This window comes from Dendrobates tinctorius, unplaced genomic scaffold (assembly GCF_039654945.1).
Source record: "Dendrobates tinctorius isolate UK_male_01 unplaced genomic scaffold, ASM3965494v1 ptg000177l, whole genome shotgun sequence".
NCBI lineage: Eukaryota > Metazoa > Chordata > Amphibia > Anura > Dendrobatidae > Dendrobates > Dendrobates tinctorius.
In genome coordinates, this window is record NW_027361844.1 from 6,843,918 (window position 1) to 6,870,554 (window position 26,637).

Here is a 26,637-nt window from a genome sequence, read left to right on the forward strand (position 1 = left end):
CTCAGGAAGTATTGAATGTTACTTTTTGGTATATGTTATGCACTTTATATGTTGACACAGGACCTTATTGAATTGTCCAATCATTGGTGATTCCTCTGTCCCCATTACATCGTCTGTGTTATATGGTATGGTATTTTGAATGTTATTGACTCATATTGGTGCCTTTACATTTTCCAGCCAGCGGTTTACATTTTGATCAAGATCATTTTAATTGTTTTTATGTGTGGTGTCTGTTGCTGCTTCTTTGCTGCTTTCTGTGTATTCTACAATAAAAAATATATTTTTATAAACAATTGGTATTTGGCGTGGTGATCCCACATTTATGCATAGTCCTTTTCTCCTGTTTACTTACTCAGTCTATTTTGCATGTGGTGATCCCTGCATGAGTATTTATCTGGTTGGTGCCCGCTCATCTGTTTTTTAATCAGGGTCCTTAAGTCTAGAGTCTACTTAGCCGTCCAGATGTCCTTCGCCGTTCGGGCTGGTGGTCTTTCGGCGAAATAGTTGCTGGGCCCAGTTGCTGAGGTGATGACGCAGCCTTCGCGCTCTCCGGTGCGCTGAGGATAGAGCCCCACAGGCCCCGGCGGAGTCCTTGGACGGATGGGCCACAGCGCCCGGACCTGGGCAGGCGGCAGTGATGTATAGTGGTGAGTGACAGGCCACCTGCGCAGCTACCGGCTGCGACCGGGAGCCTGCGATCAAGAGAGGCCCGGCTCCTGCTGCGGACCGGAGCGGGACAGTCGTGGCCGCCGCCGGCACGGTGCTGACCGCAGCCACTGGTGAAAGCCGGGCGGCCGCGGGTTACAGGGAGCAGGCTGCAGTCACGAGCTCAGGGGAGGCGGCCGCGAGCGACCGCTGGTAGGCCGCAGCCGCGGGCAGAGGGGAGGCGACAGCGGCCGCAGGCTGTACTGGGGCCGCAGAGGCAGTGGTCTGAAGAGGGGCAACAAGTCTCGGATGGCTCTCTGGATACCGTCCCTCTGGAATCCTCAGTCGGCGTCCTCCCTGACGCTGGTGAGTCGCTCTAGCTGGCAGTCGCTCCCACGCTCTCCTGCTGTGTCTCTCCCGGTCTGCTGACTCATCGTCTGGGGAATTCCCCGCCTCCTTTATACCGGTCCCTCCCCCAGCCCACCTGTCAGTCACAACGGTCCGTCCTCGAATCCTGTCCCCCGGGAACAGTTTCCCCCGGAACCCAGATGACGGCTCCTCTGGTTCCGGCCCGGACACTCGACGGGGGCCGCTCCTCCCACACTCCCCCGCCCTGTATGCTCGCCAGTCCTCGGGCAAGGGTTTCTGTAGATTCGTATTAGTTCCTTGGGATGACAGTCCTTGTCGCCATACGAACTGGTCCTGTTCGTAACGTTCAGGGGATTTGCCAGCTGTTGACCGCTCGGAGCGTCAAACCTCGGGTGTAGTGGAGTCTTCAGGGGTGGTGGAGGGTGGTCGACTAGTTGGTTCTAGTGGGATTTCCGGGTCTACGGTAGTGCCACTGCTGGGGCGCCCCGCAGATTTGACGGGGAAGTCCTCTTGGTTATCCAGGACCCAGACCATAGGCAGGGGGTCAGGGACCTGGGAGGTCGGTTCAGGTCGTGAGGGATGGGTAGACGTGCATGGTCGTAACATGTTACGGTGCACAACCCGAGTGAGGGGCGCGTTGTTTCCTTCAGATTGTATTTCGTACACAGGCCTGTCGGGGCTTATTCGGCGCAACAGTTGGTATGGGTTCGCCTCCCACCGGTTTTCTAACTTGTTTTGGGGGCGTGGATCAAGTACAAGTACCCGATCCCCAGCTTGGAAGTCAATGGGTGGGGGTAATGCTCCTCCTTGGTGTTCTAGATCCTCGAGCTTCGTATAGACGATACGGTGGAGGGTCTGCAGCCGATGCCGGTGGTTTCAGACCCGTGAGGAAACCCTGGTCCAGGGTTGTGGTTCCTCCGGGTTCAATTCCACCTCCGTAATGCCTTTGCCTTCTCGTCCGAACAGCAATGGGTAGGGGGTGTAACCAGTCACTTGATGTACCCGATTGTTATACACCCACACCAGCTCGGGGACATATTCAGGCCAGCGGGCCTTGCGGTCGCTCTCTAGGGTGCACAGCATTTGGATTAGCGTACGATTGAATCGCTCGCAAGCTCCATTTCCCTGCGGGTGGTATGGCATAGTCCGCGATTTATCAATCCCATAAAGATGGTGTAGCTCTTCCATGACTTTTCCCAGGAAGCACGCCCCTTGGTCCGAATGTACTCGTTGTGGACAGCCGTACACTTGAATAAAGTTTTTACAAATCGCATAGGCGGCCGACTCCGCTGTTTGGTCTTGGGTGGCGGTGACCACGGCAAACTTGGTGAAATGGTCCACCATAACGAGGCAATGTGCATACCCCTGATAGACAGGACCTATGGTTAGATAGTCCACCGTAAGAAGCTCCAGAGGGGCCGATGTTACAATAGTTTGCACCGGGGCTCGTTGCACGGGGGGGTTTAGCGAGTTCACCTGAACGGCAGGTTTGACAAACTTCTTCTACAGCAGCGTGCAAGCGTGGGTGGTACACTATCTGCTGTAGCCATTGTAAAGTCTTTTGAGCACTGAAATGAGCCCCTTTTTCATGGGCTTCCCGGACCAGTTGGTTGAGATGGGCTCCGGGCACGATCACCTGCCATATCGTAACTGACGTGGTTCGTGACGTGGCTTTTCGATATAAAAGTCCTTTTTTATGGCTAGTTTCTCCCACTGGCGCAGCAGCATATCTTGGGTTAAAGTCTGTCTTTGTGAGCCCGTGGGCAATTTACCGGTGGCCACCCTTCGGCGCAGGAGTCCAATTTCTGTATCTTCTTGTTGCTGCTGGATCCAGTTGTCGCGGGGCTGTTCCAACATCCCTCCTAGGAGTCCTGGATGAGGTGCTTCCTGCGCGTTGATAGTAGGCGCGGCGGTGGGGAGGGCAAACGGCGTCTCTTCTGCCTCTAATTCGTCGTCTCGACTTCTCCCTGGGGTGGTGTGTCGGATTCTGGAGAGCGCGTCGGCGTGCACATTTTCAGCTCCCCGTTTGTAGATGATCTTATAATTGAATTTGGCCATCCGAGCCACCCACCATTGCTCGAGGGCCCCCAGTTTGGCGTTCTCCAAATGGGCCAACCGGTTGTTATCGGTCCGCACAACTACCTCGGAGCCCGCCAGGTATTCTGCGAATCGCTCCATCATTGCCCACACCACCGCGAGGAGTTCAAGCTTAAAGGAGCTGTAATTGTCCGGGTTGCGGTCTGAGTCGTGCAGCGACCGGTTACCATAGGCGATCACTCTCTCCCGGCCGCCCTGCAACTGTGACAACACAGCTCATAGTCCCTGAAGGCTCCCGTCGGTATGTAGGATGAACGGTTGCGAGAAATCCGCATATGCCCATACCGGGGCGTCCGAGAGCGCAGCCTTAAGATCTTGAAACGCATCCTCTTGCGGTTGCTGCCACTGGATCTTCCGACCATTCGCCCCAGCGGGAGCCCCCTTCAGCAGGTCCTGCAGGGCTCGAGCTCGGCGTGCAAAATTTTTCACGAACCGACGGTAGTAGCCGGCCAGCCCCAAGAAGGCCCGCACGTCTTTCACCGTCTCGGGGGTAGGCCACCCCTGGACGGCAGCAACCTTTTCAAGAGATGGTCGGACGCCCTCCGCCAAGACGTTATACCCCAGGTACTTGATTTGGGTGCGGAACAGGTGGCATTTCTGGGGCTTTACTTTTAATCCGTACTTCTGCAGCCAGCTGAGCACCTACCCCAACCGCTTCAGGTGGTCCTCGAACATGGCGGAGTAGATGATAATATCGTCCAGGTATATCAATGTGGCTTCAAAGTTAAGGTCTCCTAGACACCGCTCCATCAATCGCTGGAAAGTTCCTGGGGCATTGCCCAGCCCAAACGGCATCCGATTGAACTCGAACAGTCCCATGGGAAGGATGATTGCCGTCTTGGCCCTGTCTTCCTCCGACATCGGCACCTCCCAGTACCCACTGGCCAGGTCAAGGGTTGAAAAGTACGTTGCGTTCCCCAGGGCAGACAGAGACTCTTCTATGCGGGGCAGTGGATACGAATCCTTGATGGTGCAGGCGTTCAACTTCCGATAATCCACGCAAAAACGCAGAGTGCCATCTTTCTTCCGAACCAGGACAATAGGGGCCGCCCAAGGGCTTTGGCTCTCTCGTATGACCCCCTTCCGAAGCATTTGGGCTAACAGAGTTTTCACTTCCTGGTATAGCTGCGGTGGTTTTTGCCTATATCGCTCCCGGATGGGGGCCGCTCCTGCCATGGGGATCCCATGCGTGATAACCGAGGTACATCCGAAGTCGTCCTCGTGGCTGGCGAAGACACTGTAAAATTGTCCAAGGAGTGTCTCTACTTGGAGAAGCTGGGCTGGCGCTAGGCCGGACGGTTCGGCCCGCATTCTCTCCAGGATGACTCGACCTTTTTCTTGGGTCGAGGATGCGGCAGCCTGTTGGGTTTGTACCGTCACTGCCCAGGGATCTTCGGGATGCACCCTCAACTGGACCGCGGGGTCGGCCAGCATCTCCTCCAATGGCCTCACTAGTTTGGCCATCTCGGCCCGGAGCTTCAGGGCGATATCCTGATCTTCCAGGTTAACACAACGTACCAAGACAGTCCCTTCCCGCACTGTGGTCAGCGAGCGGGCCACCAGGATGCCAGGGTGCAGGCGCTCCGAATAACATGGTTCCATCTGCACCTCCACGCCCTCCAGTGGTAACGGGGCGCGGATCGGCAGAGCCACCACTGTCTTCCCCGGAGGAAGCACGAGTGGAGGGGCCGCTGGTGCGATGACCTTGCCCAGCGCCTCACCCTCCTGACACTCCTGGAGCACTCGCGGCCTCCCGCACCAACCGCTCGAAGACCTGCCCCTGGGCCATGCGAAAACCCCCACTGACTTAGGGTCTCCTGCGTTGTGTCATTGAGGAGTAGATTGCCGAACTCCCGCAGTATGTTCATGCCCAAGATGATCGGCTGACGGTGGTTAGTCTCTCCTTGGGTTAGGACCACTCCCCGGCGACCGAGGGATTTTCCACACAATGTCATCTGAAGCCACACCACCCCGGCAACAGGTACCGGCAGTTGGTTTGCGGCCACTAGTCGTATCATGGGCCCCCACTGGGGCCTTGCTGCTTCTGGGAAATGCTGCTGGAAGTACGTTGCTGGCATGGTCGTCACTTGTGACCCCGTATCCACTAGGCACCGCACAGCACGACCCTCAACTTCGGCCCATACTAATGGGCACTTTGCTACCAGTTCTTTGGGACTTCCACCACCCCTCATTGTGGCTTCTGGCTCCGAGCGGCGTCCCCCATGCCCGGAGCGCTCTAGTTTAATGTCCGCCGGGGTGGGTATCTCCCACGCCGCGGACACTCCCGTGCGAAGTGGCCCAGTTCTCCACACTCATAACACTGGGGCGGTGAGGCTCGGCCACCTCGGGTACTGTGAGGTCCCCAAGGCCCGGACTTGTAGCCTGGTCGGCCGGGCGCGGGCTCTGTTCTCTTCTTCACTTCGGCCAACTCACCCCGGATACTCTTCAGTTCCTGTCTCATTTCCTCAATCCATTGAGGTTCTTTGACCACGCTGACGGAAGACTCCATGCTCCAGACCTTCCCCACAGAGCCGTCATCCCCTGCTCTTGCTCTCGCACCTGGGCCTGACTCCCCACTTCGGAGAAGGCTAAACGTGGATTCACTCGGACCTGTTCCCGCATTGCCTGCTTGATAAGCGGGTCCCGGAGTCCAGTCACTAGCAGGTCACGCAATGTAATGTCGATGGGCCCTACCCCCATTCCATCCTTCCTTTCTATGGCGGTGTGTAGCTCCTGGAGGGCGTTCATATACTGCGTGATGGTCTCCCCTCCCCCTGCATCTGACTGAACAACCAGGTTCTCAACTCCCCCACGTCTGTTGGATCCCCGTGGTTCTCTTCCAGGATCTGTAAGACCCTGGCGAAGGTGTTGTGACGCCCCAGGGGTCTCAACATAACCGACTTCCGGGCCTCCCCATCCAGCGCCATAAGGGCCACCTCAGCCTCTAGATCGGGGGTCATGGGGTGCATACGGAAGAGGCCCCGCATGCGTTCGGTCCAGCTCCACAATAGGGTATCGAAGCCAGAAAACCGGGGCAAGTTACTTAGCATAGCCCCCAGGGAGATGCTGGAGCGGGGACCCCATCATCCGCAGCGCCCGCAGCCCTACTCTGATCAGGCGCACCGCCATCTGCACTCGGAGACTGCATCCTGCTGACTACGCCAAATGTGGTACTCGCAGGTGCGCAGGATGCCGTGTCGAGTCACGAGACAACTACGATGCTTTTTAAGAATACGTTTATGGGACTTGAGGTGACTTTCCTCAGTCACGGCCTGATCACCGAAACAGGGGTAACACAGGTTGCCCACGCAGGGGCTCTAAACAAGCAAACACTGTAACGCAGCACACGACTGCTCCCGGCAATGGCCGGTCACTATAAGGCCGCGGTTTGGCCGACTACGGGTCCTTAAGTCTAGAGTCTACTTAGCCGTCCAGATGTCCCTCGCCGTTCGGGCTGGTGGTCTTTCGGCGAAATAGTTGCTGGGCCCAGTTGCTGAGGTGTTGACGCAGTCTTTGCGCTCTCTGGCACGCTAAGGATACTGGAGCCCCACAGGCCCCGGCAGAGTCCTTGGACGGATGGGCCGCAGTGCCCGGATCTGGGCAGGTGGCAGTGATGTATAGTGGCGAGTGACACACCACCTGCGCAGCTACCGGCTGCGACCGGGAGCCCGTGATCAAGAGAGGCCCGTCTCCTGCTGCGGTCCGGAGCGGGACAGTCGTGGCCGCCAACGGCGCGGTACTGGCCGCAACCTCTGGTGAAAGCCAGGCGGCCGCGGGTGGCAGGGAACAGGCTGTGGTCACAAGCTCAGGGGAGGCGGCCGCGGGCGACCACTGGTAGGCAGCAGCCTCGGGCAGAGGGGAGGCGACAGCTGCCGCGGGCTGTGCTGGGGCTGCAGTGGCCGTGGTCTGGAGAGGAGCAACAAGTCTCGGACGGCTCTCTGGATACTGTCCCTCTGGAGTCCTCAGTCGGCATCCTCCCTGACGCTGGTGAGTCGCTCTAGCTGGCAGTCCCTCCCACGCTCTCCTGCTGTGTCTTTCCTTGTCTGCTGACTCATCGTCTTGGGAATTCCCCGCCTCCTTTATACCGGTCCCTCCCCCAGCCCACCTGTCAGTCACAACGGTCCGTCCTCGAATCCTATCCCCCGGGAACAGTTTCCCCCGAAACCAAGATGACAACTCGTCTGGTTCCGGCCCGGACACTCAACGGGGGCCGTTCCTCCCACACTCATAGCAACCACAACTCATCCGGATATCACAGCCACAGTCTGAGTTCTCTGCCAACATGTAAACAAGCCACGCCAAAGAAACTGGAATGCAATTAAGAGAATTCTTCGATATCTTAAAGAAACTCAAAGGCTAAATTTTAAGATAACAAAACTACAAAAAGAGGGCTTGAAAATCCTCCAATAATCTAGAAAAAACACACCAAAAAACAGGCAAAGATGCTTACCTGTATGTAAACATGTAGATCCTACAGTCAATCGACCATATCGGGATCAAGTAGTGTCTCTCAAAACAATTTATAAAACACATCAATTTTATTTAAACAGCTAAAATAGAACAAAATATATAACAGTAATAACAGATTGGTGCCTCAAACCATGCAAAAAGAGGCCATCTGAAAAAGAGGGGACACATGAGTATCCACAGAAAAATCCAATCACAGATGATTAATTACCATGACAATTACTATGTAAATTCAAATAAAATTTTACAGCTCTGTAAACTGTGGCCTCTGTTCACACTGGATGCATTTTAGTTAGCACCAGGCAGCCCGTCATAGGGTGTTATTACTAGGCTGTAAGGGTCCCGTTTCACTTAGGCCTGTTTCATACTTCCGTTTTTGACCATCAGTCAAAATCCGCCGTTTTTGCAAAAAAACGGATCCGCCATTTTTTTTGGCGGATCCGTTTTTTTCCCCATTGACTTGCATTACTGGCGGATCTTGACAGATGGCCATCCGTTGGATCCGTTGTTTTGCGGACCCGTCAATTTTTTTGCGCCTGCCGAGATGCCTGGACGGACCATGTAACGTTTTTTGTAGTACAGGATCCGCATTTTTATACAGCGCATTCCCGGAGGAATGAAGTCAGGAAGAAATTTAACCCTGAAATCATTTCTGGCGGCCAGAAATCTGGCAGTGCCATCCGTTCACATCAGTTAGGAACGGATCCGCTTTTCCGCCTTTTTGGCGGATTTTAACTGACACAAAAAACTGAAGTGTGAAACAGGCCTTAGCGATGCACCAGCGATCCCGACAACGATACAACCTGGTAAGGATCGCTGGTGTGTCACTACATGATCGCTAGTAAGCTGCCAAACAGGCAGATCTCTTCAGCGATGCAGCAACCATCCAGCGATCCTCGGCAGTAGTTGGTACCTTGCCACACAACAGCGATTCTGAACGATTCCAGCCTGCGTCCCTGAGTTCTGCATCGCCAACGAGGTCGCTCGTCGGGTCAAACACAGCGATGCGCGCTGGCCAGCGGGAAGCCGACGACGAAAAAATGGCCCAGGACATTCGAACACCATCAGCGATATCCAGCGGGGGGGGCGGCGGTCGCTACTGCGTGTCACATGTGGCGAGATCGCTGGCGAAGTCGCTGTTGCGTGACAAAATCGGTGACCCTTCAGCGATCTTGCTATGTTGCTATGAGAGAAGGGGCTTAATCCAGATGCTCTTCATCATTTGTGTGTGAACTGTGCCGCATTCAGATTGTATTTGTTTGCACTGATGTACCAAACGGTCAATCCCTGATTGTAGGCTGGCTGTCTCATCGGTATTACCACACCTGTGTAGTCGCCATCTTTATTTGGTCCGCTGCACCCTGTTAGTGCATTTGTCTTGAGGCCTAGACAGGTAAGCATCTTTGCTTTTTTTTGGTGTGTTAAATCTTAAGATATCCACATCAGGAGATCTCACTCTCAGAGGTTATGTGGATGCAGATTGGGCTGGAGATTCAAGTGATTGGAAATCAACAAGTGGTTACTTGTTCAAGTTAGGAGAAAATTCAATTTCTTGGTCCAGCAGAAAACAAGTGTCAATCACATTATCTTCTACAGAAGCAGAATATATGTCTGCTGCTTATGCAAGTCAAGAAATAATTTGGTTGAAACAACTTTTGGAAGATTTCTCAAGATTAGCTCAACCAACAGTTATCTATGAGGACAACCAAGGATGCATTAAACTTGCCAGCAGTGAGATTAGTGCAATGACTAAGCACATTGATGTAAAACATCACCACTTATGTGACTTAGTGGAATGTGGTGTACCTAAGTTTTGATTATTGCGAGTCTAACAAGATGATAGCTGATGGTATGACAAAGCCATTATTAAAAGCCAAGTTTGTGGACTTCAGAACCACAATGGGACTAACAGGATAAGTATGTGTTGAGTGGGGGTGTTGGAATATGTTTGGTGCAACAACTCCATTCTTGTCTATGAGTGTTCAGTTGGTAGATTTGTATGCTCTTTATAAAGTTAAAAAAAACTCCCAGAGGCTCACACAGGGAGAGCCTGTGACTGTATTTCCTGTTTCTCCTGTGTCTGCGTATGAGAGAAGCAGCTGCTTCTACCTGCTGTAGATGTGCACAGATAGAGACACACAATTGATTTATTCCTGACCTATTAAACTTATCATATATTGTTCCTGTTTGTTCCTGAATAAAGAACCTCTGTTGTCACATGCTTGGAGAGTATCCTGAATAATCTGCTGCCAACACTCACCCTATGATCTGTCTGTATGGAAGGAGGTGCTAACAGGGGCTGGCTTGTATTAAGACGCCAGTAGCAAGTCATGCCTCTTGATGTGTGATGTATCATCCTACAAGGGAGGTTGAGCATGCAGGAGATGTGTCTCTGTCTCAGTGAATAATTCTAAATAGCACATAATGTGACAATTGAAATTGAAATGTAAATACATTTTTATCTTCCCACTGAACAGCTTTAAAAAATACAAATAAAAAATAAGTTAAAAATACCCTCAAAATCCCAGAAAGAGAACTTAAGAGAACTTATTTGCGCTGAAGACATTTTGGTTTAAAAAGTAACTGTTGTTTCAATTGTTATTTCATAAATCAAGAGTACACAAGAAAATAAGCACCTTTGTAATATCTCTTATAACAGAAATCTGCTCCTTTCTCCTCTTAAACTTTCATTCTCAATATTCTCAACTTAGGGGTAAGATCTGTATTCAGTGAAGGCAAATTTTACCCCTGAACTGAGAGTGAAAGATCAGGATATGACAGTTGGTGCTCATATATTTCTATGGAGAGGGGAGGATCTAGAGGCAGGTATGGAAATTCTACTGTGAGTTCCATAAAACTTTATGAGCACCAACTGTGATCTCCTATCTCATTAACGGGAAAGTCTGTATTTGCTGAAGACAGATGTTACCTATGAACTGATAATTTGGATAATGAAAAATAAGTCCGGGAGGTGAAAGAGTCAGAATTCTCTGATAAGATAAATTACAACATTGCATATTTTCAAGAGTACTGATGATTTATGAAATAAGAATTAAAGTGATGTTAACGCTTTAAGTAAATATTTAGCATGAAAAACAATGCTAGAATAGGACTTCCCAATCTTTTTCTGCTGGGATCTAACCAGGCTGACTGAGATAATTTATGGACCTCACCATCTGTAGTAGAAGTCCATGAGCAATGAAAACAAATTCAATTTTGCCCTTTGTGCTTCCAGAACCTGCTATGACATTAAAATAAGTACAAAATGTCAACTGTATTAAAAAATAGAGATGGCTGCAGCTAGAGAAATGACTGTTCAGAAGATTAAAACTTCTATGACAACTATTCCTCAATCAGTCTCATGGTATAAAGGGAATCTGTCTTCAGGTTTTTCTACTCCATCTGAGTGCAGTATGATGTAGGGGCAGAGCCTCTGATTCCACCGATGTGTCACTTAGTGGGCTGCTTACAGTAATTTATATAAAATTCCTGTTTTACCGCAAATCTAAGAGTGAATGCTGAGCCCTGTATAACCTGCCCCCATACCACTATTTGGCAGCTTTCTGCCCATGTACAATGTACACAGAATGCGGCCAATCAGTGGTGTGGGTGGCGTTATACAGAGGTCACGAATATGGAGGACTTCATGGCAGCAGATTTAATAGTCACTGATAAAAAGGTGATTTTAGCCAATCTGTAGCAAGCAGCTCAGTAAGTGACACATTGCTGGAATCAGGGTCTCTGTCTCCACATTATACTGCTATCAGATTAGGTGGCCAGAACCTGGTGGCAGGTTCCATTTAAGAAGCACTGAGCCAGACGATTTTCCTCTGGTAAATTTATAGAAATGTATGAATGAATTGATAACTGGTCTACAAATAAATCAACTAAGTAACACTCAGTTCCAATTAATTTCAAAATTTCTAAGGTGGATAACAGGGGAACAGCACAACCCAGAGCTGTAAGAGGAAAATGGAACATTACAGAGAATATGGAGTAATGAAAGCTGACAGGTTACGGACCACCGTGTTGGTGATTTCCTGTAGGTGTGCAGTCTCCTCGTCTTCCGTTAATTGCTGCTTTTCTAAGAGGCTGTCGTCCTGGCTAACTTCTGTCTCTTGTGGAATGACAGGCACATTCTCTTTCCTCTTAATGGATTCTTTCTCCACATCTTTAACACTAAGAAGAATATTGGTTTAGATTTCTTTAAAAAAACACTTTAAGGGCTCGCTTGAAATGCCGTATAACACGGCCAAATGCTCTCTGATGTTTTATCGGGTAGCACTCGGCCCAATGTTCTACTATGTGGCAGTGCAGGTCTGCGATTATTTTCTCATACCGATTCGGTACATCTGATATTCGGATCATGAGCACCCATACAAGTCTATGGGTGTGTTTGAGGCATCAGACTGCACTCTGATGTCATCCATGTGCAATCCGATGTACGCTCACAGAGACAATGGAGAAGATGGAGAAATTAAGCTTTCCATCTTATCTGCACCTGTGCTGTAATTCTCTCATGAGAGAGAATCAGATCACACTAAGCTGAGACTCGGACCACATTCTGACAGAGCTTGAGCCAAGTATCATTAGCATAATCAGCCCGAGAGAATCTTTGCTCATGTGAGCATATCATAAAGGGAATCTGTCAGCAGGATTTCACCCCCAAACTATTCATATGAGCAGGTATTTTTTTCACAGACAAGTCCAACAATACTTTTACATGGAAAGTCCGCTCCTCCATTACTGAGAAATTAGCATTTGAATTAACATGCAAATGAGGCTGAAGAACTACTTGGAGATCTGGACCCTCTGTCACTCCAGCTCTATTCCCCACCCAGCACCATCTCCTCTCACTTGGCTGCCAGCCTTTATGCTGTATAACTGCAAGCAGAGGACTTGTCAGTCAAGCAGACGGAGGTGGCGCTGAGTTGTGAATAGAGCTGGAGTGACAGAGGCATCAGATCTACAAATAGTTCTTCAGCGTCATTTGCATATTAATCCAAACTCTGATTTGTCTGTAATGGAGGAAAGGACTGTGAAGGTATTGCTGGATTAGGCTTTGAAATAACTTTATGTTCATATAAATAGTTTGTGGGGGGTGGGTAGTAGGGGGGTGGGTAGTAAAAGCCTGCTGAAAAATTCCTTTTATCCAACATGTAACAGAACTACTTTTGATAAAGGAAGCATGGGATTCTAACATTTCAGGTTTGGGTTGGGGAGAGGATTTTCTGTCCATGGTGGCTCAATCTTCTGGGTTACATAGACACTGCTAAGGCTGTAGTTGTATTTTGAAATATATATAAAAATGACAAGAAACAGGGGAAGCTCTCTATATAGTTCACTGTGTTTACTAATGGTAAAAGAGAATGTTGTATGGTCTATTCCTTATTATAAGACATTGAAAATATGTAATAATTTTATCTGAAATCCACGGATCTATGAGCTAAGATAGGAATGAGAGCAATCTGATATCATATCTTCAAAGAAAAAAAAAACAGATGTAAAAATGACAAATGGTTACAGCAAGTTTACTTACCTTTCAGGGTTATTCTCATTTTTACTCCTGAGCTTTGGATTTTGGGTCTTTGTAATTTCTGAATTCTTCGGTTTTTGGCTTGGTTGTTTTTCAGAGCCTATTAAAGGAAATTCCAGGACAGGTATGTTAAATGCCAGAAGAGTTCTTCATACTTTTACAGTTTTTAACTAAAAAGCATCTTTGACTTAGGGTGTCATTAAAAAGTTGCCTCATACAGCTGCTTACTCTCTCACTATGTATCACTATACATATCAGGCTGCAGAATGAGTTAACCATTAATACAAGCTTGTTCTGACAGCAAGGTCTACTATTACACTTATCTCAATTCTCCTGAGCAACCTTCTAAGCTGAATTATGACCAGTTGAATGTTGAACTTTGTTTTGGTCATAAATCAACTTAGAAGATTATACAGAAGAGCGATTACAAACCGTGTCTTCAGACAAACTGCCTGACAGATTCACTATTAACTCTGCAGTCTGCTAAGTACTGTACAGTGATGCATACAATACAGGCTGCAGAAAAAAAAAAATGTTGGATGCCTTCTGTCACCCAACAACTTCCTGAGCCACAGACATTCAGCACAGTGACGGCTGGGGTGCAGACCTTGGAGGTGAGCGATGTCAGTCACTCACACCGCGCTCACCCACTCTCTGCCTGCGTCCCGTCCGTCGCTCCCTTCTGGGTCACAATAGCATTCACGTATGTCAGATGCGAATTCAATTGTTGTGTGTGCCGCAGGTGACAGGAGCAGAAGAGTTGTCATCTTCTCTGCTCTGCCGGGATCTCCAGAAAGACAAAGGCCACTACCGGCCTGCATCTTGTTGGAGAAGACGCATGCAGGGAACGTCGGTTGGCACAGTGCAGTGACGCCATTGTGCCGTCCAGTTTTCACTATTACACTTCACAGAAGAGGAGACAGTGGACAGGAGCCAAGATTATGTGAGTGTGAGCTTTTTAATTTTTTTTTATTTTTATTTTACTCCGCAGGGGGGCATAAAATGAGGGTAGGGGCTGTGCTGATAGGGGATAAAATGAGGTGAGGGGCTGTGCTGGTGGGGGATAAAATGAGAGGAGGGGCTGTGCTGGTGGGGGATAAAATGAGAGGAGGGGCTGTGCTGGTGGGGGATAAAATGAGGGTATGGGCTGTGCTGGTAGGGGATAAAATGAGGTGAGGGGCTGTGCTGATGGGGAAATAAATTGAAGGGCTGTGCTGATGGAAAGGATAAAATAAGGGGGGAGGCTGTGCTGATGGGGGAATAAAATGAGGTGAGGGGCTGTGAAGATGGGGGAAATAATTTGAGGGGCTGTGCTAATGGAAAAGATAAAATAAGAGGGGGCTGTGCTAATGGGGGAAGAAAATGAGGGGAGGGGCTGTGCTGATGGATTGCATACAATGAGGGGAGGGACTGTGCTGAAGGGGGATAAAATGAGGGGTGGGGCTGTGCAGATGGGGATAAAGTCGAGGTGAGGGGCTGTGCTCATGGGAATAAAAGGGGAGGAGCTGTGCTGATGGGGGATAAAATGAGGGAATGGGTTGTGTTGATAGGGGGAATAAAATGAGGGGAGGGGTTGTGTTAATAAGGGGAATAAAATGAGGGAATGGGTTGTGTTGATAGGAGGAATAAAATGAGGGGGGGTTGTGTTAATAAGGGGAATAAAATTAGGTGAGGGGCTGTGCAGATGGGTGAATAAACTGAGGAGCTGTGCTGATGGGGGGAATAAATTGAGAGTCTGTGTTGATGGGGAATAAAATGAGGTGGGAGGCTATGCAGACGGGGGGGAATAAGCTGAGGGACTGTGCAGGGGGGTAAAAAGAGGAATTGTGCAAATGGAGGAATAAATAAAGGGGATGTGCAGATGGGACTAAACTGAGAAGCTATGCAGAGGAGGGATAAAATGTGGGGCTGTGCACATGGGGGGACTAAACTGAAGGGCTGTGGAGAGGGGGAATAAAATCAGGGGCTGTGCATGGGAGCGCATAAAAAGAAGGGGTTGTGGGTTGTGCAGGGGGCATGAAATGAGAGGCAGTGCGGGGGAGCCATGAAATGAGGGGATGTGCATTTAGGCCATGGAATGAGGGGCTGTGAAGGGGGGACAGCAAAGTATATGAGGAGCTGTGGTGACTATACTGTATATGGGGCTGTGGAGGTCATTATACTGGGGTCTTTGGTGACCATAATGGATATGGGACTGTGGTGAATATCATACTGTTTGGGGTGTTGCTTGTGGGCCATGATAATGCATGGAGTGTTGTGGGAATCATCATAGTATACATGGGGGCTGTTTTGGACATCATACTATATATGATGGTCTGTGGTGGACATCTTACTATGTATAGGGGGCTGTGATGGTGACCATACTCTATATTGGGGATTGATGTTGTTGATATCACACCATATGGGCTACAGTGGTGACAATCATACTGTGTGGGGGGACAGTGTGAGGAGTTTTTACAGTATGAAGAGGACAGCGTTCTGGGCAATATGATGGCATCGTGTGAAGAGTGGGCACAGAATAGATATGGAGAGGGGACAGTGTGAAATGCAGGCACAATATGGAGAGGGGTTAGTGTGGTGGGGGGACAGTGTGGAAATATAGAAAGTGTAATGGAAAATTAGAGCTGGGACAGCAATGATGGTATGGCGGCTATAGCTGATAATGGAAGACAGTGTGGAGGCCATATACCATAGGAGGCTTATTTAGGGTCATAATATGGACAGATATTTTTATGTAGGGGGCATTTTAACAACACTATTATTTTTAAGGGCACTGTGTCGGGATGTGCTGCAAAAGACCGGAGAAGAGTGACGTCTGCAGAGAACAGCTGTGGATGTGAAAAGTCATCATGGGATCTAGACAAGATGGAGATGAAAAGAAAAAGACAACTCCAGAATCATCATCAATACATGAATATAGCACCAGAACAAGTATCCCTATATAAATATGTCACCAGAATACATCACCAAGACCACCATTAGTTTTGTGCAAGTTGTATTTGTTGCATGACTTACGTAAAAACCATCAGATGTTTCCCTTTATCTATAATGGGAGTCTGCTTATTTTCCATTAGGGTATTCATCAAATGCTGGACACCTTAATTGAAACCAAACAGCCCCGATTATAGTTATGCTTTATTGGTTTCCATAACTATTCTTGGGTTTATATTTAAAATATAGGACATCACGGATGAATATCGCTACTTTTCCCTCTGTATTGTGTAAATGGTTTGCAAAAAATTGACTGATTCTGTTTCTAACTTTGAAATTGCCTTCCCTGGTAAGGCCTCTTTCACACATCAGGTTTTCGCCGTCAGGCGCGATCCGGCGCTTTTGACAGAAACCGGATCCGGCGAAATGCAATGCCGGATCCGGTTTCCCCCCCATTGACTTGCATTTGCGCCGGATCGCGCCGTATGGCCATGCGTTTCATCCGGTTTTCGCCGGATCCGGCAATGTGTCGCGATCCGGCGTCTGGAAAAAACGGCTACTGTAACGTTTTTTGTCTCCGGCGAAAAAGCCGGACACGCCGGATCCGGCGTGTCCGGCTTTTTCATACAATATAAAGCCTATGAGCGCCGCAATGCGCCGGATCCGGCGACAGCCGGATCCGGCGGCCGGATCCGGTTTCTTTGGTCTGAGCATGCTCAGTAGCTCTGCCCACAAGACATATATAAAAGCAAGACAGTGGGACCCACAGCCACACCCAACATGCCACCCAAGAAAGCAACCAAGCGAAGCAGGAGAAGGCAGGAGACCACTGCAGCACCATCAGCACCACCACCACCCCAAATGGAGCAGCAAATGGAACATGCTGAGGAGAGGAGGCCAGCAGCAGATGAGAGACGGTAATTATCAAATCCCCCATTCCTCCAAACTAGGGCTATTGAATATCAAGATATTCATTGGCCCTTTGTTTCTCTTTATTCAACAGCCGCCCAATAGATGCAGCAGCAGCAGCAGCAGCAGCAGCAATGGCAGCAGCTGGAACACCACCCACAGGCATGGAGTGTGGCCACCAGGAAGACAGCACATCATCTTCTGGGAGCCCTCCCTCGCATCGTCAGCGTTTGACGGTAAGTTTTTATTTCCAAAATCCATCATCTCTGTAATATATGTCTATTCATTGCCTTTTATTTCAAAACAGGATTCACAAGATGAAGAGGAGCTCCCAGAAGAAGAAGGAAGGGGTGGACAGACACCTGGAGTGGGCTCACAATTGGTAAGTTTTCTGCATCAAACGCAGAAACACAACATCACACTACACACAACACATAGAAAACAATGTTCTGCAGACCACACACAGCAAACAAATGCCTACATCCAAAGACATAACATTTTTTGTTTTCTTCTCTAGTCTTCCCAATCTGGTGCTCGGCCAAGAGGTCCTCGCAGTGCCTCCCAGGGTCTTCGGCGACACCAACGCGGCGGTCAACAGCGTGTAAGTATAAATATTTTTGCTTTGTTTTTTTGCACTTTTTATTTCATTTCTTTTGTGGAGGCTAATTATGTTATTTTTTGTCTTTTTCTTTAACAGCCTTCACAGCGTGCTCCCGACTCTGACGGTGAGGATGGAGGACTCGATGTGGACCACCTCATCGATCTCGTCAGAGAAAGGGAGCCGCTCTGGAATATGGCTGACCGCCGCCACGCTCACCTTATCGTTACCCGACGACTCTGGGAGGAAATCTGTTCGCTCCTTGTGGGCCGCTGGGAGGACCTCGATGTTCGGGACCAGATTAAAGAGCGTAAGTATATACAGTACCGGTTGCTTGATGTAAACCAGTGTTTCCCGAACTCCAGTCCTCGTGGTCCCCACGGATCATGTGTTCAGGATTTCTATTTACTATGGAAATCCTGAAAACATGACCCCTGGGGACCATGAGGACTGGAGTTTGGGAAACACTGATGTTGTATACTAACCACTTTGTCCTTTCTCGTTTCAGGGAACAGAATTGTGAATCGGTGGCGGTCTGTGAGGGATCGTTTCAAGAAGGATTTCAATAAAGAGATGCGGGCCCCGAGTGGATCTGGAGGACGCAGGAGCAAGTACAAGTACGCAGAAGCCCTGTCGTTCCTCCGGGAAACAATGGTCACTAGAAGGTAAATATTACACACCACATGTGAAAAAAAATGTTAGATGTAAATTTTTTTTTTCAGCCAGGGCCATACCATGTCAGTATTTTAATTGTTTTTTTTTTTCTCTTTATTCCACAGCACGGTGAGCAGCACTCGGGAGCCTGCACGATTGGACCCTTCTGAGGCGATCCCTGAGGAGACCGGCACCGAGGGACACTTCGACCGCCCCGGTACATCTGCACCTTCCCAGCCTTCCCACACATTCGACCCATCTGTCCCATCCACCAGCACAGGAGCATCGTGGCCGCCTACATTACATGAAGCTGCTGGTGAGGAGATCGCTTTCCCTTTACCCCACCCTTCTGCCCCTGCCACCTCTAGTACACCTGCGGGTACTGGGCGGCAGCGGCAGAGGGGTCAGGAAAAGACTTATGCGCCAGAGTTCTTGCATCTGAATGCATCTTTCCAGAACTGTCTAAAAGTGTTGTCAGAGCAAATCTCCGCAGGCTATCAGCAGATCAACTCCAGCATTCTGGAGGTGAAGACACTTCTGCAAACCATGCATTCAGAAGCAAGATCTTCGCCAAACCACACCTTTTTCAGGTCTGTTGTGGAGCGCATGGAAACGCTCTCTCCTGCCCAGCAGATGCATGTAATGCATTCATGCCACGCTGCTCTACAGCAAGTTACCTCCCAACCTCCTCCTCCCACCACAGTAGTTCCTCCACCTGCACCCCCTCCAGCCACTTTCCATCCTCCCCCTCCTATTACATCTACACCCCCTCCAGCCACTTTCCATCCTCCCCCTCCTATTACATCTACACCCCCTCCAGCCACTTTCCATCCTCCCCCTCCTATTACATACCATCCACCTCCCCAGCACCATCCACCTCCCCAGCACCAGCAACCTCCCCAGCACCAGCAACCTCCCCAGCACCAGCAACCTCCCCAGCACCAGCAACCTCCCCAGTACCAGCAACCTCCCCAGTACCAGCAACCTCCCCAGTACCTGCAAACTCCCCAGTACCAGCAACCTCCCCAGTACCAGACATCTCCCCACTTCCAGCAACCTGCCCCGTACCAGACATCTCCCCACTTCCAGCAACCTGCCCCGTACCAGACATCTCCCCACTTCCAGCAACCTGCCCCGTACCAGACATCTCCCCACTTCCAGCAACCTGCCCCGTACCAAACTCCTTCCCCATACAACTTGCCATCAACATCATCTACTCCTACAGTCCCTGCCCAACCCTCCACTCCACCACCCACCACCTCTTCTGCTTCCCACATGTCCACCCATTCTGTAGTTTTTTCCACACCTTCACCTCTAACTGTTCCTTCCCCACCACGATCCCAGTCCTCTCTCCACACTCCCAGTGTCGAAGTGTCCCGCAGCCCCTACAGCAGTATTTCCACCACACACTACACAGATTTATAATGTGTGTATTTAAATAAAAATGACCAGTTTTATGGTTTCAGTTTTATAGTTTCAAACAAGTTTATTAAAATTTTACAAAAGTTTACTAAAAAAAACATTTTTCAATAAAAGTTAAATTATTTTACACTGGTTGTCTGTCATTTCTTTCTGCGGCGAAAAAGGTTAAATACAGGGTATTTAAAAGGTGAAATGGTATTCAAAACTAGGTATATAACTGTGGGTAAATTTTAGCTTTTTGCCACAGTTGTGTTCCTGGTTGTGTTTGAAGCAAAGTATTTCACCTAAAAAGTTGTGTTTATTGTTGGTGATTTCCTAACAATGTACACAACTTTTGTTAAAAGGTGAAATACTTTGCATAAAACACAACCAGGTACACACCTGTGGCCTAAAGCTAAAAATAGAGACCATGACAAGATAGCCAACTTTGGTTGGCAAAGGTATTTACTGTTGGTACAGAAGGTACACAAGTTTGGTTGGGCACAAATCTTTCACACTCTGTCATCCTGCCAGTGTACTCTGCCTTGAGGTGACATAAAGTATAGTGCAAAATTGTCCCTCATTACTGAAACCGTCACAGAACTTCTAGTGGTAATGTCATGGTAATCTTGCAAGGTGGTTTCTTCAGAGGTGTCCTCAATGGAAATGGGTTCCTTGCAGATAACAAAATTGTGGAGTACCACGCACGCTTTGATCACCTCGTCCACAGTTTCTGTCTTGAGGTTGATCGCAGTCAATAGGACCCGCCATTTGGCTGTCAGAATACCAAAGGTACATTCAACCATTCTTCTTGCTCTTGTGAGGCGGTAATTAAAAATACGTTTTGGTCTTGTCAATCCTCTGCTAGAGTACGGTTTCAAAAGGTGTTCTGACAGCTGGAAGGCTTCATCCCCTACACAGACAAATGGCATAGGTGGACCAGATGTTTGCGGCAGCGGTCTAGGTGGTGGGAACTGGAAGGTGTTTCCATACAGTTTACGCCCCATGGCAGACAGTTTGAAAACTTGAGAGTCATTGGAGCGGCCATAGGCCCCAATATCAACCGCAATAAATTTGTATTCCGCGTCAGCGATGGCCATGAGGACAATTGAAAAATATTTCTTGTAATTAAAATATTCCGATCCCGATCCGGCTGGCTTTACAATGCGGATATGTTTCCCGTCCACAGCGCCCAAGCAGTTGGGAAACTGACATATCTGTAGAAACTTTTCTGAAATTTCAATCCACCTCTCTGTTGTGGGCTCTGGTAAAAACTCTTCAGCTAAGGAGTCCCACAGTGCACGGCATGTGTACTTCACAATTCCAGATATGGTGGAAATCCCGAGTCTGTACTGGAAATGCAGTGACGAAAGGGATTCTCCAGTTGCAAGAAATCTGTGGGGAATTAAAAAACAATAAATTAGTTTTAAATCACAGCATTACATACCAAAACTGACCTATAACACTTGGAGATACAAACTACCACCAACAAGATTGCAGTGAAAGTGTGCTCTGATGCGATCACATCCAATAAATGTGGCTTACCTTAAAGTCACCATCAGACGCTCTGCGGGTGAAACAGAGAAGCGGCAATAGGTGTCCGCTTTTCTTATGAGGTGTGCAATGCGCTCCACCAAGTAATCAAAATTCTCCATTTTCATCCTAACATATCCAAAAAATTTCTCCGGGTTTCGTCGAAGGTCCATGCAGAGTGTAGAATAGACCCCACGCGTCATTCTCTTGGCTGTGATGGGGTGGATCCATCCACAAACGTCGTCTACGATGCCTGATGCGCTGCTGCCTCGCTCTCTCCTTCTCCAGAACAATCACCCTCAAACGATTCGCCTCCGCTGTAAAATCCGCCAAATTCTTCAAAATATTTCCAATCACAACATCCATCTTCGCCAGTAACTTGCTCTTCTCTCCAACCTGCACTTTCTCCTCTACAACCTGTCAAAGAAGGGCTGTAGGAACATGCTATATATAGTTTTCCAGTAGCCAATCCCGTTCGGAAGGCCACAAGGGTCAATTTTAAAAACCGGATCCGGCGTAATCCGTCGAAAAACGGATAGGAAAACGGATGAACCGGATGAGACGGATCCGGTTTTGTCTGTCAAGAAAAAGACGGATCCGGCAGAAAACCGGATCCGTCACATCCGGTTTTACGAAACATTTGCCGGATCCGGCGTTCCGGCACGACGCCGGATCGCGCCTGACGCCGAAAACCTGATGTGTGAAAGTAGCCTAAGTCAGCTCCCTAAAGTACACCACTAATTTTTACTTTTGATAACATTTTTTGTAGAAAAAGGTAACAATTCTAGTGGAAGTGGTCATCAAAGTTTGTTACTTAACCCATCGGAAGGAAAGGAGTGATGTACATTAGAGGTCCTGTTACCTTAGTCTCTGAGCCATTCCTTTGGGAAGGGGGGCACCATTGGCTTCACCTGCCTAGGGCACCAAAATACTTTGTCTTGGCCCCTGGGCGGGGTTATACAGCACTCATGAATATGGAAAGCTAAATGGCAGCAGGTTTACTAGCCCTCCGGTGATAATCTCATGCTTATAAAACAGTGATTTTATCAAAACACCAGCAAGCAGTCCAGTAAGTGACATTGCTGGAATCAGGGTCTCTGTCTCTACATTCTGGTGCTCTTAGATTAGGTGGAAGAAATCTGGTGACAGATTCCCTTTCATATATCCTTTAAAATAGTACTTTAATAAAGGATTTGTGCTAAGCGGAACCCACACTGATCCAATAACAGGACCCCGTAGAACCCCATTTGAATGGAAAGGAGGCCAAACGTGCAACCCTGCTCCATTCTTTCTCTATGGCACTGCTAGAGAAAGCTGATTCCAGTACTGGACCCCTGCATCAGTTTTGTATAACTTATCCTGTACACAGGATAAAAAGTCTAAAAAACGGTCTAAAAAACGTAGCAGAAACCCTTTAACAAACAACAAATGCATGATTACAGTAAGACCTGGACTGTCTGAGTTTAAGCACATTCTAAGACCAAGACATTCTAGCCACACATGGCGGTAATGCCTGGGACAAATACATATTGCTGACAACATGATTAAGAACTAGGAGCTCAGCCACTAAGAAACTATAAAGAGATTATCCTATTGCTAGTATTAAATTATTTTTAACATTAAATAAAAAACATAATGTTGCAAATATGTGCTAAATTGAATTCACCACTGGCGCTATATCCATACCTTTCATACCTTGTGCAGACTTGCTGTTGTCCTGATTCTGACCAGTAGATGGGGCTGGAGGATTAATGTCTCTACCTTCTTGTAACCTAATTTTCTCCCTTCCAGAAGACGCTTTTTCTTGATGTGATTTTTCTTTTATTGGTTTTGGTCTGATGTCTGTGCCATCTGGTTATAAATACAGAATATTGATGGCAGAAAACTGTAAAATGTTTTTTTTACTCTCATTAAAAATCAAATTTCTTGATTATTTAAAGTAGCATTCCCACAATTAAAAGTCATACCCTAAATCAAGGGTAGCAGACTGGCACCTTGTCTATAAAATGAGCCGGGGCTATCCTAGCCGCATCAAAGAATAAGACACGTGGCCACGCAGCACGCTGGATTACGTCACACAGCGCACCTGAGGTTGTACTCATCACAGGGGAGCTCCAAGTAATAGAGCCGGATGGGCGACGAGCTGCACAGGAGGCGGTAAGTGCTATCTGTCTGGCTTTGGTGCCATCACACTGTATTTAGGACTGTGGGGGTCGCCATCCGTCATGCTGTATATAAGGAGCTGTAGGAGGCACCATACTGTATATAGGGAGATGAGGGGGTTTCATTCTGCATATAGGGAGCTGTGGGGATATCATACTGTATATGGGGAGCTATTGGACATTATACTGTATGTAGATAACTGTGGGGCATCACATTGTAATGCTATTTATTTGTATGACACCTCACTGTAGCAGCTACACAGAGTCAAAGTTGCTGTTTAGCCCTTGTGGGGACATCATACTGTATATGGGGAGCCGTGGGGGTCACCATACTGTATATAGGAAACTGTGGGGTCATTATACTGTATATAGGAAGCTGTGTGGGCATCATACTGTATATAGGAAGCTGTGTGGGCATTATACTGTATATAGGAAGCTGTGGGGGCATCATACTGTATATAGGAAGCTGTGTGGGCATTATACTGTATATAGGAAGCTGTGGGGGCATCATACTGTATATAGGAAGCTGTGGGGGCATTATACTGTATATAGGAAGCTGTGGGGGCATCATACTGTATATAGGAAGCTGTGTGGGCATCATACTGTATATAGGAAGCTGTGTGGGCATCATACTGTATATAGGAAACTGTGGGGGCATTATACTGTATATAGGAAGCTGTGGTGGCATTATACTGTATATAGGAAGCTATGGGGGCATCATACTGTATATAGGAAGCTGTGGGGGCATTATACTGTATATAGGAAGCTGTGGGGGCATTATACTGTATATAGGAAGCTATGGGGGCATCATACTGTATATAGGAAGCTGTGGGGGCATTATACTGTATATAGGAAGCTGTGGGGGCATCATACTGTATATAGGAAACTGTGGGGCATTATACTGTATATAGGAAGCTGTGGGGGCATTATACTGTATATAGGAAGCTATGGGGGCATCATACTGTATATAGGAAGCTGTGGGGGCATCATACTGTATATAGGAAGCTGTGGGGGCATTATACTGTATATAGGAAGCTGTGGGGCATCATACTGTATATAGGAAGCTGTGGGGGCATCATACTGTAAATAGGGAGGTATGGGACCATCTTAACGTGTATAGGGGCTATGTAGCCATCACATGTATATAGAGGAGCTGTGGCGCCATCATACTGTGTAAAGGGGGCTGTGGGGTCATCATACTGTATACAGTCAAGCTATAGGCCCATCATACTGTATATAGGGGGCTGTGAGATATCACGGTGGGATGCCATTAACTTGTAACAGTTACACAGAGTGAACTTTGGCTGTGTGACATCTGTCACAGCCAAAGTCACTTTGAAACCACAGCTTAAATTTAACAATAAAGCCCATTCCCAATTGGTGTCCCAAGGCACCATTTTATTTTGAGACCCTTGCCTTAAATAATGTGGTCTCCTAGCAATCTTGATTATCCTGAGAAGAGTGTTTGGATGCCCAATGATCAGAAAGTTATCCTCTAGAGGGGATAATGTTTAGTTTGTGGACATGCCTCTTTAATATTTTATTTCTATATTTATTTTGGGATCCAAGGGGTAATATTTCTGCTTGCGGAGAGTAACATGTCAAGCATGCCGAGATGAGGAGACTTTTAAACCTAAATGCTCTTCTGGGAAAAATGCAAATTGTATTTTCAAAGAGGAAGAAAACTAGAACTCTAGTGCCATCCATAGGAAGTAGCAATCCTAAAAGCCAACATTGACCCTTTATTGAGCCTTGGAACATGACTTAGGATAAAAGCCCAATCCAGAATCTCTATTTGCAGACACTGTGTTTTGAGGGTAAAGTGCAAAGTGTGAGATCTGGTTTGGCTGGGTGAGGCGTCTGGCCGGGATCCAAGGGGTAACGTTTCTCCTTGTGCAGAGTCACATGTTAAGCATGCCGAGATTGGGAGACTTTTAAACCGCTATATATTTATTTTGTAAGTTTGTATAAGTTCAATGCATTTTTCATGTGTATGGATATGACGAACACACTGTAGGTGGACAGAAGCCAAAACACTCGTTATATTTAATTTGTTCATTTTATGTGGTAAAGTTGTTATTTAATCAAGGACTTTACACTATAATAATGTAGCTTAAAAAGCCTATTTGTAATGATATATTTCTTAAGAGTGATATATTTTCTGCTGCAAGTTTTGCCGCAAATCCACAAAAAAACCTCCATGCAAAAAAAAATTGGTTTTGTTGAACCTGATTTTAGCCTTTACATTATAAAAAGTGAAGTCTGCATTAAAAATCGACATCACATTTATAAGACGTGCTGCTGATGTATTGTTCAGAAAAAGAAAAAAGATCAAGATGGAAACCCCTCATATCACTAGTACAATTAAATATTCATCCTCGATGAGAACAAGAGAACAAAACTAGAAATAAAATAATGAATCTTCACCTGTTGAGGATTGCTGGTTCTCTTCTTTTGTATTTTGGTCTATTTCAAACTCATTTTTTATCCTTAGGTCTCTCTCATGCGTATTTTTCATTTGTTTGTCTGTGTCATGCAAATTTGTTATTCGTTGGTCTGATTTATCTTCATCTCTTTCCTGCTAATAAAGAATTGATTACGGTAGATACAATTTTTACACCCTACTGCATAAAAAAAAGAAAAAGTTGAAATTCACCTCTTGCACACTAGTGCTGTTTTCTGTAGTCAGTGCCACATTACCTTTTGGTCAACTCGAATCCACATCCGATGAGTATAATTTTTTTTATTTTTTAAGATCCCTGGACCCATTAGTAAGGGTTTATCCAGAAGTGGACAACCCCTGTAAACCCTTCAGCCTTCATGACTGGGCGATTTTCCATTTTTTCCTCTACATCTACCAAGAGCCATAACTTTTCTATTTTTCCGTCCACATGTTTTTTGCAGGACGAGTTGTACTTTTGAATGGCAGCATTCATTTTATTATGCGATACACAGGAAAGCAGGAAAAAAATTTCAACTGTACTGAAATTTCAAAATAAGTGCAATTCAATGATTGTTTTTTTTTTATTTACCATGTTCACTATATGGTTAAACTGACGAAGCAATACAATATTCCAGGTCAGTACGATTATGCAGGTTCCAAACATGTATACTGTAGGTTTTGTTTTTATTTAGGTGGTGAAAAAAAATTGGAAACTTGAAAAAAAAAAAAAAAAAAATTTTTTGCTTGTGTTGCTATTTTCCACAACCCATAAGGCTTTCATTTTTTACTGATATAATTTTGGGGTAGATATAATGTTTTGATCACCTCTTTTTGCAGTTTTCTGCAATGTCGCTAAGAAAACATCATTTTAGCAGTCTTATATTTTCTCATT

At 47.3% G+C, this 26,637-nt stretch overlaps 1 protein-coding gene across 3 annotated transcripts in view; it reads right to left on the reverse strand.

Moving 5' to 3' along the window:
* Positions 1–26,637, reverse strand: part of KIAA2012 (KIAA2012 ortholog) — a 615,491-nt gene that overhangs the window by 47,218 nt on the left and 541,636 nt on the right. The window contains exons 16-19 of one of the 3 annotated variants that reach the window (XM_073551517.1): positions 25,730–25,880; positions 22,827–22,991; positions 13,118–13,214; positions 11,601–11,757 (exon numbers count right to left, since the gene is read on the reverse strand). In XM_073551517.1, the coding sequence (XP_073407618.1) occupies positions 11,601–11,757; positions 13,118–13,214; positions 22,827–22,991; positions 25,730–25,880 (570 nt within the window). Of the gene's footprint in view, positions 1–11,600; positions 11,758–13,117; positions 13,215–22,826; positions 22,992–25,729; positions 25,884–26,637 lie in introns of all 3 variants that reach the window. The other 2 variants (XM_073551518.1, XM_073551516.1) reach the window with 2 other exon arrangements.